This window comes from Molothrus aeneus, chromosome 8 (assembly GCF_037042795.1).
Source record: "Molothrus aeneus isolate 106 chromosome 8, BPBGC_Maene_1.0, whole genome shotgun sequence".
Lineage (NCBI taxonomy): Eukaryota > Metazoa > Chordata > Aves > Passeriformes > Icteridae > Molothrus > Molothrus aeneus.
The window spans coordinates 15,000,371-15,018,622 of NC_089653.1; the positions used below are offsets into that span (position 1 = coordinate 15,000,371).

Below are 18,252 nucleotides of genomic sequence, written 5' to 3' on the forward strand. Positions count from 1 at the left end.
CTCAGAAAATAGAAAAACAAAGTAATTTCTGAAAACATGGCCTAAATATGAATGATCAAAAAACTGAATGCAGGAATTTTTCAGCATATATGGATGTTTAGAGTTTTTATCTCCGTTAGGGCTTTGAAGAACATAAGCTTCTTTATCAACATAGCCTGATAGGATGCTCCTTTCTTTATGATGCCCAAGAAGGAAAACATTGTATTGACTGAAGAAACCCCCAAAAAACCTGTTTCTCCCACAAAGCTCCCAGGCACACAGATTTCCACACATTCTACCTGAAAGAGTTTTTCTGTTCTAAGTTTGAAGTTTGCAGAGTGCTTGCAAAGCAAACTTGTGTGTGCTCAGAGCACTGTTTGTCATGAAAAGTACTGACAACAGCAGAACACCCTAGCAGTATGAAAACACACATTTTAAAAAGTTGCTCTTTTTGTTGTTTGAGATCTATTGTTTGATTTTTCAGTCTGATGCAGAGACTGCAAACAGATAGTTTGTTTTCCATTCTTACATGGTTTTTTATACAAATGTATTTATAAATCATTTTTTAAAATGTCTGTGGTAATTACAGGATATTTTTCCTGTGCTCAAAACAGCATTTTTACACACAAAAACATCCAGCTATACCTTAAATAGCCCAGAAGACACTATTTGACACCACAAGTGTCTGCCATGATGGATTCACTTTATTTTAGCACCAGATAAAAATGTAAAATTCTTTATAGCAGACAACCTTTCTCCAATTCCAGACTGAAATTACTTTTGATTAATGTAAATATATATGAAAGTCCTCAAAATATACAAGCTGCAGTACAAATTTCAGTGAAATAATTTTTAAAACAAGCAAGGTGAAAACTTCACACCAGAAAGAAGGAATACACCTCAGAGCCAGCACAGTTCAGTACCACAGAAACGAGGCTGCTGTCTATTGGAGATGTTTTGAGATCTGGCCAAATAATCCAAGATCCTGATAAGTATCACACTTGTACAAAATATGGATACTGCTTCTCTCCTGGCACTGCTCTTGGTGCACAAATTCCTGCACAGAAGGACTTATTCTTCCATGGTAAAGTAATACTCTATTTAACGTCATTATTTTCTTGCCAGGATTTAAGAAAGTCATCAGTACTGTCTCCCCAAATTCCCTCCCCACTGCAGTGTTTAATGATATCTAATCTAAAGTAAGAACATGGTGCCTAATGAATATTCATTTGTCACATGAATACCAGGAACAGATTAAGTCCAAAAGTCCCCTGTACTCTGCTGGGAGAGATATCTGGAGTGCTGGAGTCAGCACAGCCAAAAAACCTTCAAAATATTTTACTTCAGAGCTAATTTGAAAACTTCAATGGCAAAGTTTACCCTAAGGAGAAATGGTGCTAAGCACAGATTTATTTCATTCCTGCTGTTGAACACAGCCATGTGAATGACTGAGATATTTTTTTCTTGCAGGAGGCTGCCAGAGCTGCCAAGTTAAAAGCATAAGCTTCAGAACTGACATTGACCCTGTTTATTAGCACAACAATGGGCTTGCTGTGGCTCCCGTGGCATTCCAGGATTGCAGAGAGCTAACTGTAAGTGTGCATTTGCTGTCCCAGTGCAGGTGGCTGGCAGGGCAGGGTGCCTGGTTGAATGTACACCCCGTGGTGTCTCCTGGAAGATGCCAGCATTACTCGGGATCCTCACGGTCAGGGCAAGGCAACAGTATCCCTTCAGAAACTATTTCTCTCTGAAACTTTATTTGTTGAAAACACACGATGTTTCTCCTGCAGGACTTGGGGGGCAGAGACTGGATGAGTCTCTTTGGGAGTGAGGCAGTCAGACCAGCTTTCCCCTGGGGCACTGCAGTTAGAGACCACCATCCCTTAAGCCCTGGCATTTATGGGAATGCCACTGCTGGGAACTAGCAGGGCTGGGAAGCAGGTGAAGAGGGATTGTTCCTCACCTGCTTCCTGCCTGAATGAGAGGAAGGGTTTGGAGCCTGACTTCACACTTCCCTCAGGATACTCAAGTCCCCTCATAATGGCATTTTTTGATCTTGTAGAATTTCTAATTAGGAGTTAACCCTCTAATATCAAACTCTATTTGACTTTCTCTAGAGAAATGTAAGATTTCCAACACATGCAAAACATGTTGTTAAAAACATGGCCTACTGAAAAAAAATGTAAGAAATTTTTACATACAAGTAAAAATTTTCAGTACAAGTTTTCCTGTTTATACTTTTGATTACCAAGGAATTGTTCACCTATTTTCAAAAAACAGTATCTTCATGAGGTTTCTTTTTTATTACTGTTGTTTTTGTTGCTTTGAAAATAGCTTTTTTTTACAACTGTTTTCCAAATACCTCTTATTGGTGCATATCAGTCCTAAAAAAGCCAAAAGTGCTTCAGATCCTTCAGCAATCATCAATACTTTGTAGAGACTCACAGAATATCTGAGGTTGGCAGGGACCTCTGGAGATGATCTAGGCCAACCCTCCTGCACAAGCAGGTTGCTCAGGACTATGTCCAGTCAGCTTTTGAAAATCTCCATAGGATTCCACAATGCTCTGAGCAACCTGTCCCACTGTTCAACCACCCTTACAGTAAAAAAGAAAAAAGTCACTAAAAAATTCTTACTTAGAGAAAAAAAGTCTCATATTTCAGTTTATGTCCATTGGCTATTGTCACCAGAAATCACTGAGAAGAGTCTGGCTCCTTTGCTCCCTGCCATCAGCTATTTACACACACTGATAAAGTGCCCTAAGCCCTCTCTTCTGTCCTTGGCAGCCAGTGGCCCCTGGGGACTCTCTCTGGTGTGCCTGCATCCTTCTGCTCTCCAGCTGCACAGCCCCAGCCTGTGCTGGTGGGTGTGTTCCTCCTGCCCAGGTGCAGGGCTCTGCACTCCCTTTTGCTGAAGTGCATGACCTTGCTGTTTGCCCAGTTCTCTGGCAGGTCTTCCCCCTGGATGGCAGCACAACCACCCTTCGAGTCCTGTGCCACTGCAGCCCTGAGGGCAGCTCTGTGCCCCCAGCCAGGCTGTGAACAGAGGTGCTGAGCAGCACCAGAGCAGGGGCTGGATGCAAGTAGTGTTTGAGCACAGCCCCAGGGAGGAGCAGTGCTCGGGAGCCCAAAAGCCAGCAATGTGCCTTGGTGGCCAAGAAGGCCAATGGCATCCTTGCCTGCATTAGGAATTGTGTGGCCAGCAGGAGCAGGGAGGTCATTGTTCCCCTGTGCTCAGCTGGTGAGGTCACACCTTGAGCGCTGTGTCCAGCTCTGGCCCTCAGTTTGGGAAGGATGTTGAGATGCTTGAGCACGTCCAGAAGAGGGCAATGAGGCTGGTGAGGGGCTGGGAACACAAACCCTCTGAGGAACGTTTGAAGGAGCTGGGGTTGTTTAGCCTGAGAAGAGGAGGCTTAGGGGTGACCTTATTGCTCTCTACAGCTCCCTGAAGGGAGGCTGCAGACAGGTGGGGTCAGTCTCTTCCACTGGGCAGCACTGACAGAACCAGAGGACACGGTCTCAAGCTATGTCAGGGAAGGAATAGGTTGGATATTAGGAAGAAATTTTTCCCTGAAAGAATAATAAAGTACTGGGATGCTCTTCCCAGGGAGGTGGTAGAATCACCATCTCTGGATGTGTTTAAAAAAAGCCTGGACATGGCACTTGGTGCTATAGTCTGGTTGAGGTGTTAGGGCATAGGTTGGACTCAATGATCTTAGAGGTCTCTTCCACCCTCATTATTCTGTGATTCTGTGATGGGGCGTTTGTCTCCCCTCCAGGCCTCTCCTCCTGCTGTTACCCTGCTCTTGTCACAGGAGCTGCAGTGCTCAGAGCACAGCTCAGCAGCTCTGCAGCATCACCAGGGACACAGGGACCAAAGTCCTGCCCCAGAGAGAGGTGCAGGAACAGCCCAGGCAGGATCCAAGCAGCTGCTTCCAACCAAGAAATCCCTGGGATTCAGGGGCCACTGTTGCCCCACTCACACATGGATTTGGCCAGCTTGGAGCATTTACAGGTGTTCACCATCAAGGAGAAAAGGAAATTTCTGTGAGAAGGCTTCTACAGCTGACTTTGCTGCAGGGTGGGCCCTGAGGAAACTTGGGTCGCTTCTGACAAAATTATCTATTTAAGAAACAGTTTGGGGAAAGCTGGGATGAGTATCTTATTTGAAAGTCTCAGGAGAGTTCTTTACATGATTATATGCTGTAGTAAAAGAGGTAAGTTTGATTCCTTGCATAAATTATTACTATTAATAACTTAATTATAAATTTAAATATTAATTATTATAATGAGTCCTTTAGTACCTAACAATTATAGAGTGTTACAAACTCTGAAATAAGCACTACAAGTCTCTAAATAAACAACATATTCATGGCCTGAAACTGACTTTTTTTTTTTTCTTGTGTTGTAGGAGACCTCGATACAATAGAAACCAAAGCTCTGGATTTTCACTTACTCCAACAGAAATCAAACAAGTGTCAGAGTAAGTAAGAATCAGATCTTAAACCCCAGTAGGTCTGGCCTCCTCTGATGGAATTTCCACCCTTCTGTCATGTATTCTGCTTCATTCTTCTACATTCAAATTCTTCCTCACGATCTTACATGCTGGTGCACTTTCAGATCTCTTCCATATCTAATCTCTCTTGACTTTCATTTTATGAACTAGCAGGTAACTGAATTTCTTTTCTTATAGTTTAAACAAGGAGACTCTGAGATACAGAAAGGCTAACCTCACAATTCCCAAAAGAATATCTGTAACTCTCATTCTGTTTCTGGACTTAATTCTATATTCAACACATCTTTTTTGTTATATTTGTATTTGATCCTGCTGAAGACCCTTCACAGTCTGTTTTACTTGGCAGTGAAGAACCATGCCGATTGTGTTAAGGTTGAAAGAAACTACACAGCTGTGGCTGGAGAGTGGAGCTGGAAAGGGCCTCCCAAACCAAAATTTGGTATCAATTTGAGGATTTGATAGTCCAGGGAAGTGCTGCTCTGTCCTTCCTAATGCTCAGTTTAGGATTCAGCTTGGAAAAAATCCCAGATTTCCATTTGGAGTGAGACTGGAAGGAAGCTGCCAGTAGAGACAGCTCAGTCCAGAACGGAACGTTTATCCTGGGAAGGGCCGTGGAGAGCCCCTGCAAGGCCGGGATTAGAGCGGGCAGCGTCCACTTTTGTAATTTACATACACAACGCTGCTTTTTGAGCTCATCCAGCACGTGAGCACCAGCCTTAGAGCATGCACTCTTCCCACAAGGAAGAGAGACGTAACTGCAGAGGGACGTAACTACAGAGAGTGCTGTGCTGTAAGGGCAGGAACTGCAAAGCTCCTGAGTTGTCTGACACGCTGGGAAGGACGAGACTGAACTGCACAGGCAGCACAGGCTGTGAGCTGGGTGTAGGCATGGTCAGGGTGCCGACAGTGTAACGCTGCACTCTCAGGACACTCATGGCAGCCACGGCACCACTCTACGGCGGCATTGCCCCCTCACGCACCCCCGGCACTGGCACGCCCGGGCCCGCCCCGCGCGCTTCCAGAACCATCGCTGCCCCGGCCAAAGATGGCGGCGGCGCGCGCGTCACCGCCCCGCCGGCCAATGGCGACCGCGGCCTCTGGGTCACGTGGCGAGAGCGAGCCAGTCGCCGGGGCCGCGCGGGGCGACTCGGCGTCACTTCCGCTGCCGGGGGCCGGGCCTGGTGCGGCGGCGGAGCGGGGCCGAGCGCGCAGGAGGCGGCGGGACCGCGCCGGGCCGGGCAGGTGCGGGGCCCCTGGGGACCGGGGCGGGGGCAGGAAAACGCTGGAGAAGGCTCGACCTGGCCCGAGCTCAGTCGGGCGCCGCCCTGTTGGGGCTGGGAGGGGTTTGTGCGCGCTCTGGTGTGGCAGTGACTCCCCGGCGCTACGTTACGCTACTGCCAGTTAATGTGTGGGAGTGTTGTTCTGGTCTTAACTCTCGGCTCCCCGCCCTCCTTGCTCTTGATAAAACACTTGAAGTTGCCTTTCTCTATATGCCCGAAAAGGAAAGGTAAAATCTCCGAGTTGGCCCTGTGAGTTCCCGCTGTGCCATCCCTGTGGGAGAGCTGCGTTTGGTGGCAGTCGGGACGAACCTCGTGAATAGTTCCCGTTACAAAAGCGGCATTTCGTAACTGTTGCAGAGCAAAGGCACTTTCTAGCAGCAGGGTTATTATATTCTCAGTCACTGCTCTGTGATTCATGCGAGCTGTCCAGTGCTGTGCGTGCCTGTCTCTCACCCGTGTTTAAACCTGCCTTTCTTTAGAATACTCTTAGCTTATGCTGATCACTGTACACGTAAGGTATGGCCGGTCATTTGAAAAAAGGCACTGGTAGTTGGGGTGTTCCGTGATATCAAGGGATGTGTGTAATTGTAATTAAAGGACGTTAAAGTGACTCCAAGGCTTTGGATGTGCACCATTTGTGGCAGTGAGCTAGCAGTTTTCATGCTCCCAGGGGACACACAGACTGGTTCTGCTGGTGCTGTGGATTTACCCGTGAGTGGTGTCACTGTTTTGCAGTCAGAATTGCTTAGGATGATCTGAAGCTGGGTTCTGGGCTGTGACCTTGACTGAATGCTGTGCCCATATAGCTAACTGATTCTTTAAAGGACGGCTTAAAATTGGTTGCTAAATATTTTCCACCATACATCTTGTGCTGTTTGCTCACTTGGGTTTATACTTCTGTGGAGTTTTAAGTAAATTTGGAGGGCAGAGTAGTCATGCAGTGTTGTGTCTCAAAATGAAGGTTAGTTGCTGAAGTAACTCAAACATAAATACGTAAAGGGTCTTGATTGAATTTGTACATATGAAAAGTGGAATATGATTCTGTTTTTGAGTTAATTGTGAGAGAGAAATCTCTGATTAAAGACTTATACTGGTATAAATACAGGTAAAACAGTTAAACTGTGTATTTAAGAAGTTTTTATCTCCTATTAAAGTACTTCAGTGATAATATTGCTTTTACTGTGGATAATCTCTGATTGATTGGTTGGTTTCTATTATTTCTGTTGTAGTTGAGAGTAAGGAGTTCGTGTACCTTGTCTGAAAACCATGTAACAAAACAGCAAAACACATTTTCTTGTGCATTTGCAGGAACACAGTGTGTTAAGTTATCTCAGCAACCATGCTGGCTGCCAGGCTGGTGTGCCTGAGGGCACTGCCATGCCAGACCATCCGCCCCACCATCACTCAGGCTTCCCCAGCCTTGAGGAGCTCCACCATAAAAGCATACAGGCTGTGGCAGCCTAGCCAGGTAAGGCAATGCTCTTTCTGATGGCCCTGATTGCACATATTTTAAAGGGTTCAGTGTATTGCTAAAAGAATCACTTTGCATGGAGTACCTGATGTGAATGAGCATGAGCCTTCTGCTTGTTTGAGGCACCTGCTCTAATTTACTGGAGGAAAAATGTTCTTCAGTTAAAACACAGGAGTTTTGGAGCAGAAGAACTGAAATCTTCTGTTTCAATGACTGACTTGTGTCTTGACATTAATGGGTAAAAGAGGTAGTTAGGGATGGACAGGCCTTACTAGGTAAAGTGGGAGGAACAGAAATTCTTGTCCTGTCTTCCTGTTCCCAAGTTAGAGTCTTAAATATAACATTAAAATAAACACTTTCTTTTCAATTATTTTAGTCCAACGTGTTTAGAGCTGTAGTGTAGATTAGAGCAATTTCTGAGCTATGGCAGGACAGTCACAGATCTCAGCAGCGTTTTTAAAAACCACACTCATTATCCTGGGACACTGTTTATCCTTCTCTGAGAGAGGATGTCTCAGACCTGCAGCTCACAACTCTTAGGGGCTGCTGTTGCTCTTCTGCCATCTTGATAAAAGTGCTAGTAGCAAATTCTTCACCTCTTTTATATTTTCCTCTCAAGCATTCTAAGTTTGTAGGTACATGGTGGGCTTTTTTGTTTGTGAGTTTTCTAGCATTGCGCTGGATTTCATTAGCTGCCAAGCACAACCAAATTGAAGGGCTGTGGTAAACCCCTTGAATTGCAGTGCTCTAATGCCTGATGAGAGTAATGCTTGTAGGTTTTGTATTTTAGTGTTGAAACAAACTCACAGCTTGATGTGAGTCCTTGACTGCTCAGATGCAATTTTCATTTAAAAATTCCTGTAAAAGATGGTAAGAAAACATAAAGTTGTTTTTGAATTTAATATGAGTGTATTCTCTTTGCTCCTGCAACTCACTAAGACTTTGAGCAGCATAATCACTTGGAGCTTGTTGACCTTAAAAATCTTGATTTTCTAGGCCTTCATTCAAGGTTTGTTCCATAAATCAAGGTTAGACTTGAAAGCAAGAAATCTGTGCTGCTTTTCCAGCTTTAATGTCTCTAAAATAGCACAAAAGTATTGTGCAGAATTTTTTTTACATTGAAGCACAAAGAGTGTTTTAGCATAGAAAGCAAAAGGCTTTTTTACAAAACAAAAAAGTAATGATTATGTTTTTATATTTAACAGAGAGGCTTGTGGCAGTGTTTGGTACAGTGGGACTAAAGTAGAAGAAATGCAGTCTGAATATTCCAGCATCGCTGCATTGGTTCTGTGTTTCTAGAATATGTCAATGTTTTTCACAAAGGTTCCTAAACTTTAATGTTCACTTGTTTTCCTTGGGCACAGTTGCTTTGTATGTATGAAGGTAAACACAGATTAATAAGAGATTAATTAATAATTTTATGTGTAGCAAGTAAGTTGGTAAGACTATCTTCTATTTTGTTTCATTAAATATTTCTTATATTATTTCTGAATTTAACAGAGTTATGCCACCAGAGCAAGAATAGGTTCAAGGCGTGGAAAACTTGGCCAGGATGTGAAAGATGCAGCGTTTGAGCCATCTGCAGAAGCTGCACTTAAAGGTAGAGGAGCTCTGCTTTAAATTTGAAAGCTGAGAATCTTTCAACCTGAACTTAAAACTTCCTCAAAGGAATATGTTTTTCACTACTGAAACAGGTAGTGAACTGGCTTGAGATGAAGTGAAGCTTTTAGAAGGAGGGGTAAAGTGGAGCAGCCATTGCAGATAGATCAAAATTTACATGAGGATGTTGTTAACTGTCAAAGAAAAATCATTAATGAGAGTGTTTGTTTTTATTTCTTTACCCAGCTGACCGCCTGGGGAAATTCATTCTTGCTGGAGGGGCTGCTGTTGGCCTGGGAGCCCTGTGCTATTATGGAATGGGCTTGTCCAGTGAGACTGGGGCTATTGAAAGGGCTGCGTAAGTAACGTGGTTTATTTGCCTCTCCAGTGGAGCAAACCTCCTATAAGCTGCTATCACCCAGTCTACACTCAGGTTTTTCTATGCTCTGAAGAGTAAACCCCCTCCTGTGTCTCTGCAGGTTTTTAAAGCAAAATTAGAATCATTCAGCCTTAAATGGATAGTAGTAGCCTAAATGAGTTTGTTTTATTAAATCTAATGTGAAGAGTATATAAACTTGTCTTGTGAGGTGTGCTCCAGATAACTTAGAAGTGTGGTCTTCTGAAAAGCATTGCTAAGACCAGTTTCCCTGGTGTTTGTATGAGACTGTTCATTCAACTTTAATAGAGCTGTTAAAAAAGTCTCCATTAAACACAGTATCTTGGCATAAACTTTGATACAATAAGTGTGTTCTTAAAACTTCAGTGAATTGCTTCTTGGTCAAAAAAAACCCCTGGCTAATGGCAAAACTGTACAGTTAGACTTGAAAGATGGGTGGTAATAAGCATGGGCTTGGGAGAAGTGTGTTGGGCATATTTTGCTTTATTTTGCAGTTGGAAATGGCAGTCAGCATTTATAATGAACATGTGCCATTTGTGTTTATGAGAAGCTTGTTATAGATAGAGCTATGTTTATTTTTTTTCTGCACAAGTCTTGATTAACAGGTCAGAAGAGTGAAATGGGAAAAAATATATGCACTGAGTTCAAATTTAGTGTTAGCAGGGAAAGTTTTCTTTCTATAGTGTGAGCAAATGATATTGCAGAAACTCACTTATGTCCAGGTCTGTTGCTATTGTTAGAGCTCGCAAAATGACGTTTGTGTCCTGTGGTGTCAGATAACCGTGTGCACTATGACTCAGCAATTTGTGAGCTGCTCAGCAGGCTGCTTAGTGCCAGTACACATTCTGTAGACCTTTTACCTGAAACCAGTTTGTTATATACACACACCATTCTTTTATTTTTCCTGTGGTTAAAAGCATTAATTACTCTGTTTTCTATGCATGCTTCCTGCTTAGAATTGAATTATAGTCAGCATTATTTGTAATTTTCAGTGTTTCTACTGAGTTAATATTAGATTAAATCAGCAAGACTGACAAGTTCAGTCCCCATTGTAAAGTAAACTCATGGCAGAAGTTGCTAGACCTCATCATTATAATGAAACCTCCCTTATATCCATGGCTATGAAGGCACTGAACAGCTTGATTGTGTTTTTAGCTGCTCTCTGTTGTGAACCTGGTAACTGCACAGCTCTGTATGACTGCTTCTTTTGCAGCATTTGGCCACAGTATGTGAAGGACAGAATTCACTCTACGTACATGTACTTTGCGGGCAGCATTGGCATGACAGCTCTGTCTGCTGCAGCAGTGAGCAGAACTCCTGCAATCATGAACCTCATGACAAAGGGCTCCTGGCTGGTAAGCTTTATTATCAAAATAAAAGTATTTGCTGAGGAGTGCCACCAAGTGATGGTTGATATTAAAAAATCCAAGAAATCTAACTACTTGGTGGAAAGTAAGGCAAAACTTGACCTACATGAGTATCCTTATCCATAGAGACTATTCAGGTATCCTGATGATACTTTATGATGTAAGATTTGGTGATTCTAGTCACATTCTGACATGTGTTTTGTATACTGTTTTGATGGTTTGTCAAAGATAAACTACACGAGCAAAAACCACTATGCTACCCTTACCAGCTATATGTGCAAGTAAGAACCTCTTTGAAATAGCTACCTAAAGGTAATGGCACAGTTTCTATTGCTGTCTGTAAAGAGAAACTGAGCATTCTTACTCTTATCCCTGTGCATTCTTACTCTGCCCTGTGGAACTTTTAAAGCTGTCTCTGTTTGCCAAGGCTGAAACAATACTGGTAGGCTTAGTATGTATTCAGTGTGTTACGTAGAGGGAAACAGTAACACTTAAATGCCAACACCTACATATCTTAGGCATCATTGGTGATAAAAGTTGTACACTTCTGACCAATTTGGTAGATGTTGAATGATTCTGCTTGGAATCATGAATAAGAAGAGGCACTGAGATTAAAAAAATCACTGGTAGCATAAGCCAGTAAACTAAGTGTTGGTTTTGGGTGGAGAAATGTACAAGAGAAGAAGGAAGGCTAACACATTTGAGGTAGCTTCATGAGAGTGAGGGGCAGAACCATGAGTTTTCTCCTTTTATTACTTTACACAGCCAAGACAGTTGCCAACTTCATAGTTAAATTTGGATTTCTAGAAAACTGACTAAAAATAAATGAAAATTAGTGCAAGCTAAGATCTGCAAACATTTGACTGTAACCTTTCAGGAGTAGAATCGATGAATATTCCCTCTAGTTGTGAATTAGGTTGCTGTTTTCAGAATCTGTGTTGACTTTTAGACTAGGAGATTAGAACAGAGACCATATGTCCATATGCTAACTTGAGCTCTGTAATGCTGTTTCTTCAGGCAATTGGTGCAACTTTTGCAGCCATGATTGGTGCTGGAATGTTGGTCAGGACCATATCCTATGAGCATAATCCCATAGCTAAACATGCAGCGTGGATGCTGCATTCAGGTATGTGGATTTAGTGTTTGTTGTAGAGATGTCTGTGCTTCACTGTCACCAAATGAAACTTACTTTAATAAAACTCTGGCTTTAAAGTAAATTTTCATATAGTGCTGTTGGGGAGTTGAGGTTTTTCAGAGATCAGAGGTAATTCCTGAATGTCAGGGAAAGATGTCTTAAGTGTCCTTAACAGAAGTCTAGTTTTTTCATACTCTTCTGAAAGTCATGCTCAAGTTTAACTTGAGGTACATACACTCCACACTGAAAATGGAACTAGATGGTTTCATGGCTGCTTTGGTTTTGTTACTGCTTTCTAACACTACCACTTCTCTGAGTGCTCTTGCCTACAGTAACCATTCTTTAGCTGTGCAGGATTGGAGGCATTTGAAACCTAACTTAAAAAAAAAAGATATTTTAGTATTAGTTTACTTTTGATCTGTGCTCACAGCTGAAATACCTCATGGACACACATCTCAATCTCTCACTAATGATACCAACTTCAAATAATAATGGCTCTCATTTTTAAAACTGTTTTGATAGAAGTATTTTGAAATTCAAAAAGACATGTGGAGGTTGGGCACTGGAATCATATTTACCTCTCCAGAGCTAACATGTGTGCCAGTAAGAAATTATGTTTATTGTAGTGATTGTTATTAAGTGAAAAAACCTAATGAGATATTAATGGGCTAGATACACATTTCCTACAAGCCTCTAGCAAAAAAGTCTGACTTACTTGCCTAACTGATTGTTGTATCAGAAGTCTGTTCTGCTTTTCAGTGTTGCATGCTCCTAATGCTATTATGTAGTTGATAAGTCCCTGCTAAATATCTCTTCTTACCAGTTCTGTTATGAACCAATCAGTATGTTGACTTAGTCTTCTTTTCCCAAGATGAGCTCTCTGAAGTGTTCTAGTGCTAAATAAAAGTGCATAAGGTTGCTAATTTATTGTGCTCCCTTCTATATAAGAGTACAATCAAGTGCATTGGTGTTTTGTCGTGCATGGATTAGTTTGAGCCATGCCATCTGGCTGGAGATGAAAATCAAGTGGGTTTGGCGTGTGGTATTTCAAGTGTTATATGTGTTCTGTTTTGCTTTGCCTAGGTGTCATGGGTGCAGTGGTGGCTCCTCTGGCCTTCCTTGGTGGTCCTCTGCTGATCAGAGCTGCCTGGTACACTGCTGGAATTGTTGGGGGGCTCTCAACTGTGGCCATGTGTGCTCCAAGTGAAAAATTCCTGAACATGGGAGCACCACTTGGCATAGGCTTAGGCTTTGTTATTGCTTCTTCAATCGGTAAGATACTGTTTCAGTTCTGTCATATAAAGTGGTTTATGAACTTAAGCTACTACAGTGCAGCTCACAGTTGCAGGCTGGTCTGCTCAGTGAAGATTTGCCTTAAATATAGCCCTTGCAACTCCAGTACAGCAGAAAATGTTCTGTCGTTTTTGTTCTTGAAAAGGAACGTGAAGTTATGGTTCTGGCAGATGTTAGTCTGGCAAACAGCTGATAGGGGTGCCTTATATTTTAGATACTGCCAGTGAGTAGGGAAGGCAGTAAATGTGATCTTAGTTCTCAAGCCACTTGTTTTCCTTCATGTGTTTTAGTCATTGTTGTAGTCATAGGTACTTTCACCTGAAGAAAAATGCACACAGTTCCCTGGAGTGTTCAAAATGAACAGGTCAGGTTGTGTATGTGACATCTTCAGTGTGCATGCTCTTGGTATCAAACACACACCACAGACTGAGAATTGAATTGAATGCTTACTGGACAATGTGTGCTCCAGTGACTGGAGTTTGAGCTAACCCAGAGTAGCAGATAATGATCTTTGCCACCTTTGTCCATTGCTCTCCAGGATCCATGTTCCTGCCTCCCACCTCTGCCTTTGGTGCCGGGCTGTATTCGGTGGCGGTCTATGGTGGCCTGGTGCTGTTTGGCATGTTCCTGCTCTATGACACACAGCTGGTGATCAAACGGGCTGAGACTCTGCCCCTCTACGGCGTCGTCAAATACGACCCCATCAACGCGTAAGTGTTCTCTGCTACCACAGCTGCTCTGGGGGCTGGGTAGGAGTTTGCCTCAAGTTACATTGAAGCATGCTTTGAAAAGAGCCTTTTAAAAGTGTATTGCTGTTCAATGTGAAGAATCACAGGGTTTGAAAACAACAGCAACAAAATAGCTGCTGAAGTTAAAACTGAAATCATTGTGAGAAACAGAATTGAGCGTGTGATGTCACATGCCTCCAGCAGTGCATTCTAAAATGTATTTTGGTTTTCTAAAGCATTGCTGGCAGAATTTATACCTGCTTTCTGAAAATAACTGTCAGTATCAGTTGAGAGGAAAAGAAGTTAATCTTCCCGTAGTCATTTAATATTTATTAGTCCTTGTCACTAAATAGAAAACCTGCAATGGTGTGATAGGGAAGGAAGGATTGACTGTTTAGTAAAGACCAAGTCTGAATAACAAGTAACTTTCTTGTAAATGTCTGTCTGATCCTAGGTAAATTCTTACTTCCTTTGGTTCTGTTTTATTCTAATTAAAGCAGAGTAATACTGATCTTCTTGAAAATTCTTGGAGATAAGCAGATTAACGTTCAGTATAAAAGCAGAGGCTCCTGTATGAGAGCAGGATACTGTCTGTTAGGATTTCTGTAAATAGTTCTTGCTGGCAGAGGTGGTAGAACAAAACACAGGTGTTCTTTGACATACAAAGCACTGAGGGCAGTCATAGCTGGGTTTTGTAAAGATAGTTCATGAGGCTCCTAAAATGAAGTATAATGGTGTGAAACACCAAATCATTCTGTGTCTGTTCAACAGCAGTAACTGTAATTTCTTGTTTCCTAGATGCCTGGGTATCTACACTGATACACTGAACATCTTCATTCGGGTGGCCACCATGCTCGCAGGTGGTGGAAGTGGCAGGAAAAAGTAAACAGAGACTCAACTTTGCAACTGTCTGACAGCCTACCTAGTGCACATATTAAATAAACATTCATGATTAAAGCAGTAATGCTCCAAGTGAGAATTTTAAAGCATTTCAGCATATTGGTTCAGTGCAATGTGATTCAGTCTTAGTTTTTCTTCAAACACTTTCCAGCTCTGTGTTTAAAATAGTCTGAACTGCTTCTTCTAATTGTACATTATTTTGGGAAAGTAAATTATTTTTAATATATGAATAAAATAGTCCTACCTGCTTTTTAAGGGGTTTGATGGCAGTTCAACTCTTACTTTCTCTTTTTTGTTTTTTTTTTTAACTGTTGTTGCATAGTAAAGAAAGTAATTTTTGAACTGGTATCCCATAGGCAGATAGGAGTACAAGCTACTTCATGAAGTGCTGCTTAGATGCATCAATTTTCTGTTAAGGTTCATAAATTTTATTTTAGTGGCATCTTCAGAAGAACTGAATAAATTGTATATGGCCCTAAATGCAACCATGACTTTCACCTGGGCAGAAATATCAGAATAGATTAAGCAGGATTTCACAGGTTAGATGACCAAAAAGTGTAAAGGAGACAAGATATGGGAACTATGCAGCATTTGTCCCATATGAACTTCAGTCTCCTTCTGGAGTACACGTGAGAATTCCTTGCTTTAATGTTGACTGGCTATAATAGCTAGCTTATTTTGATACTAGATTTATAAAACTGTTGAATGGCAATAGAGCTGTGTCTTTCTTCTGGTGGCTGAATTCTTGTACTGCAGATGAAGGTCTGTCCAGAAGAGCTCCTAGTGGTTATCTCTTGGAAGTTTGTATAATTGAAACTATAACAGAAACTGGGAATTCAGGATGTCATGCTGTAAACCCCAGGATCATAAATTGGTCCTACTGTTGTGTGCATTATTAGTCTGCTTACTTCTTTTCCAAATTGATCTGTTAAATGTGGTCTAAAAGAAATGTTCCCTAACAGTAAAATTGATTTAACAGTAAGAAATTATACTTTCCATACTCTTTTGCTGTATGTTGGAATAAAAGGGGAGTTCTTGGGCCATGAAAATTTTGACCTACCGTCAGCAGGTCTTATTTTCAGTTTCTGGCAAATATGTTATGTTTATGTATTGACCTATGAACAATAAAATTCTAGCCTCACAAGTTGACTACTCTCACTTTTCCCCATGATAATGGAAATATTTTAGTACCTTTCACTAACAACTTGGTGAAGAGTACTATAAATATTTTTTTGTTACAGTTACAATTTCCTTTGTAAGAGAGTACATATTCCTCTGTAAAAAAATCTGCAAAGATGCTTCTCATTTTCACTGGCTAGCACCTTTTTGGGGGTGTTTCCCAGTTGGAGGATACTGGCTACACTTGAAGTGGTTCTCTTGGTATAGCCTATTGGCCTCTTACTGCAGCCAGTGCTACTTTTATGTTTGTCACACACTGTAGTATTTTTTGACTCTTCAAACAGAGGGAAGAAAGCATGGATTTTGAAGAACGTTGTTGCAGCTCCTTTGTGCCCAAAGATTATAAGGCACAATTTAGTTCCTGGCACTATTACAGCTGGAGGGACATCTGTAGTTCTTAAAAGGAAGAAATCTTTGGATCATGTCAGTTGTAAGTAGCCTGTTCAGAGAGTTTTATCTTTTTAAGCAATTTGATACGCTTAATTTCTTCTTTTACTGTAGCCCAAAAACAGCACTGTGCTTTTTCTCAAAATCTGAAATGTACAGGAAGCTGTCTTAACATTCTGACATTGATGCTTGTTGCAAAAGAAAACTCGGGCAAAAGAACCTTTTGGTCTAGATTCTGAGGCTGAAGTTTTAGAGCTTGTCTATAACCCAAGGGAGGGATTCTGGTCTGTCTGGAATAGTGAGGTGTAGAAACCAACACATTGCTTACGGGAGGTATTTGCATGAAAATGAGCCCTAGAGGAAATCTAATAACCTTTTGAGAAATAGTGCCTGAAGAAACATGAGCATCACTTGTGCTCAGTCTTGTGGAAAGGTGTGACTTGGCTTCTGTGGATGACATTACAACACTAGCAGTATTTTCCTAGTGTTTGTCTCCAAAACAAGAAAAAAAATTTAGTTTTTCCTTTACATTTGAAGTCTTAAGTCAAAAAGTAAGATATACCTTAATTAAGACAGCTCTGATTAATGGCAGATGGACATCTAAAGCCAGGACTACTGTCAGTGACTCCTGGCAGACCTACTTAGGATCATGAAACTCCGGGGGATTTTTTTTGCAGGTCAGGTGTGATTCATCAATACATAAATTGAATTTGCCTAAAAATTCCCCACCTGTGTGCCAGAGGACATTAAAGACGTAAATACTGTGTTTAGTCCACAATTTAATTAAATTCTGATCTTTTCTACTGATTATAAATGGTTTCTATGGATTTTCATGATGTTTGAAGTAATTCTCCTTTTAAATTATGATCTAAATTATCATCTCTATTATATTTAATAATTTACTTCAATTTAATATTATAAAGCAATTCTTTTCCTAAGAAAGTGTTCTTCAGCGTCACCTAGTATAATTAAGGAGGCCAGGTTCAACTGACAAGTATTTTAAGTCTGCATAGCAGAATGCAACATGAAATTTAGATCTCACCTAATTAAATTATTGAATGTAAGTAGCTTTGCAACTTTCATCCAGCTTGCCCCACCTCTAATGCTGCTAAAAGCTGTCAGATAAAACCATCATAAAACCTTTATAATAGTTCGCTTGTAACACAAGCAAATAGGGTGTGCCTGATATCTTTATGTCACTTGAATCGGTCCCAAGACAAAGATTATTCCTTCCTATTACTGCTGTCATTAAAGAATAGAAATTTTTTTTAACTCTTCAACATTTGAAAATAATTTAGGAATACAGCATAATTTTGCTTGAACTTCAGTTTATAGCAAACTTGGAATTTAGAAATTGTTGCCATAAGTTCATTTCAAATTTTGAAATAGACCATCTGAAAATAAAAAAGAGTATTTAAGTAAGAACTGGATTTTTATTTATTTTATTTTTATTTCAAATTAGTCATCATAAGAAAGAGAGATGGGGAAAGCAAGACAGGCTCTTGCAACACAGGAAATAATCCATCAGTCTGTGGCAGCCGTGGTGGGGGTGGCTGCTCAGACCTTTCACCTGGCACTACAGGGGCAGCTGCTGCAAAGGCACATGACCTTGTGGCACAAGGTGTGACATGAGTCACTAGCCCAGCATTCACCCACCCCATTTTTCCTAATACCACACAGAGCTGGCAAACACAAACCCAGCATGTCTGACAATGATGGCTTTTAGATCTAACCACCTCTCCTTTGCCAGTGATGAATAGGAGTAGGTCCAGAAAATACCATCTTTGTTAATTCCTTCACTCAGTTCTGACACCATTTGGTGTGTGCCTGCAGACATCATTAAGCTTCTGAACAAATCTTTAGTACTGCTGTAAGGCATTTCTTTTATGAGCTTGTGCACAGGAGCTAAACCTTCACTACACTGTATTCGTGTTTGTTTTTCCTTCTGTGAATGAGCAACTTTGTAATACATTATGTAGTACATAATTACAATTTGTATTCTTGCTAGTGAAGATCGCCAAA

At 41.3% G+C, this 18,252-nt stretch overlaps 1 protein-coding gene across 2 annotated transcripts; it reads left to right on the forward strand.

Annotated features, from left to right (window-relative positions):
• The first annotated feature begins 1,462 nt into the window (after positions 1-1,462).
• On the forward strand, positions 1,463-15,808 carry GHITM (growth hormone inducible transmembrane protein). 2 transcript variants are annotated; one of them, XM_066554337.1, is made up of 10 exons: positions 1,463-1,571; positions 4,390-4,461; positions 7,083-7,242; positions 8,746-8,845; positions 9,091-9,202; positions 10,455-10,596; positions 11,626-11,734; positions 12,827-13,015; positions 13,575-13,746; positions 14,563-15,808. In XM_066554337.1, exons 3-10 carry the CDS (start codon positions 7,114-7,116, stop codon positions 14,648-14,650), a joined length of 1,041 nt encoding a protein of 346 aa, XP_066410434.1. In that variant the 5' UTR covers positions 1,463-1,571; positions 4,390-4,461; positions 7,083-7,113; the 3' UTR covers positions 14,651-15,808. The 2 variants fall into 2 exon arrangements, with proteins under 2 accessions (XP_066410434.1, XP_066410433.1); XM_066554336.1 differs by lacking the exons at positions 1,463-1,571; positions 4,390-4,461 and adding an exon at positions 5,632-5,736.
• The last annotated feature ends 2,444 nt before the right edge of the window (positions 15,809-18,252 follow it).

What these genes read in the sequence shown, in the direction of transcription:
- GHITM (XM_066554337.1), top strand. Translation starts at nt 7,114, where the DNA reads ATGCTGGCTGCCAGGCTGGTGTGCCTGAGGGCACTGCCATGCCAGACC. An exon ending in TGCAGAAGCTGCACTTAAAG is followed by an intron (nt 8,846 to 9,090) that starts GTAGAGGAGCTC and finishes TTCTTTACCCAG; the next exon opens with CTGACCGCCTGGGGAAATTC. An exon ending in GGGGCTATTGAAAGGGCTGC is followed by an intron (nt 9,203 to 10,454) that starts GTAAGTAACGTG and finishes CTTCTTTTGCAG; the next exon opens with CATTTGGCCACAGTATGTGA.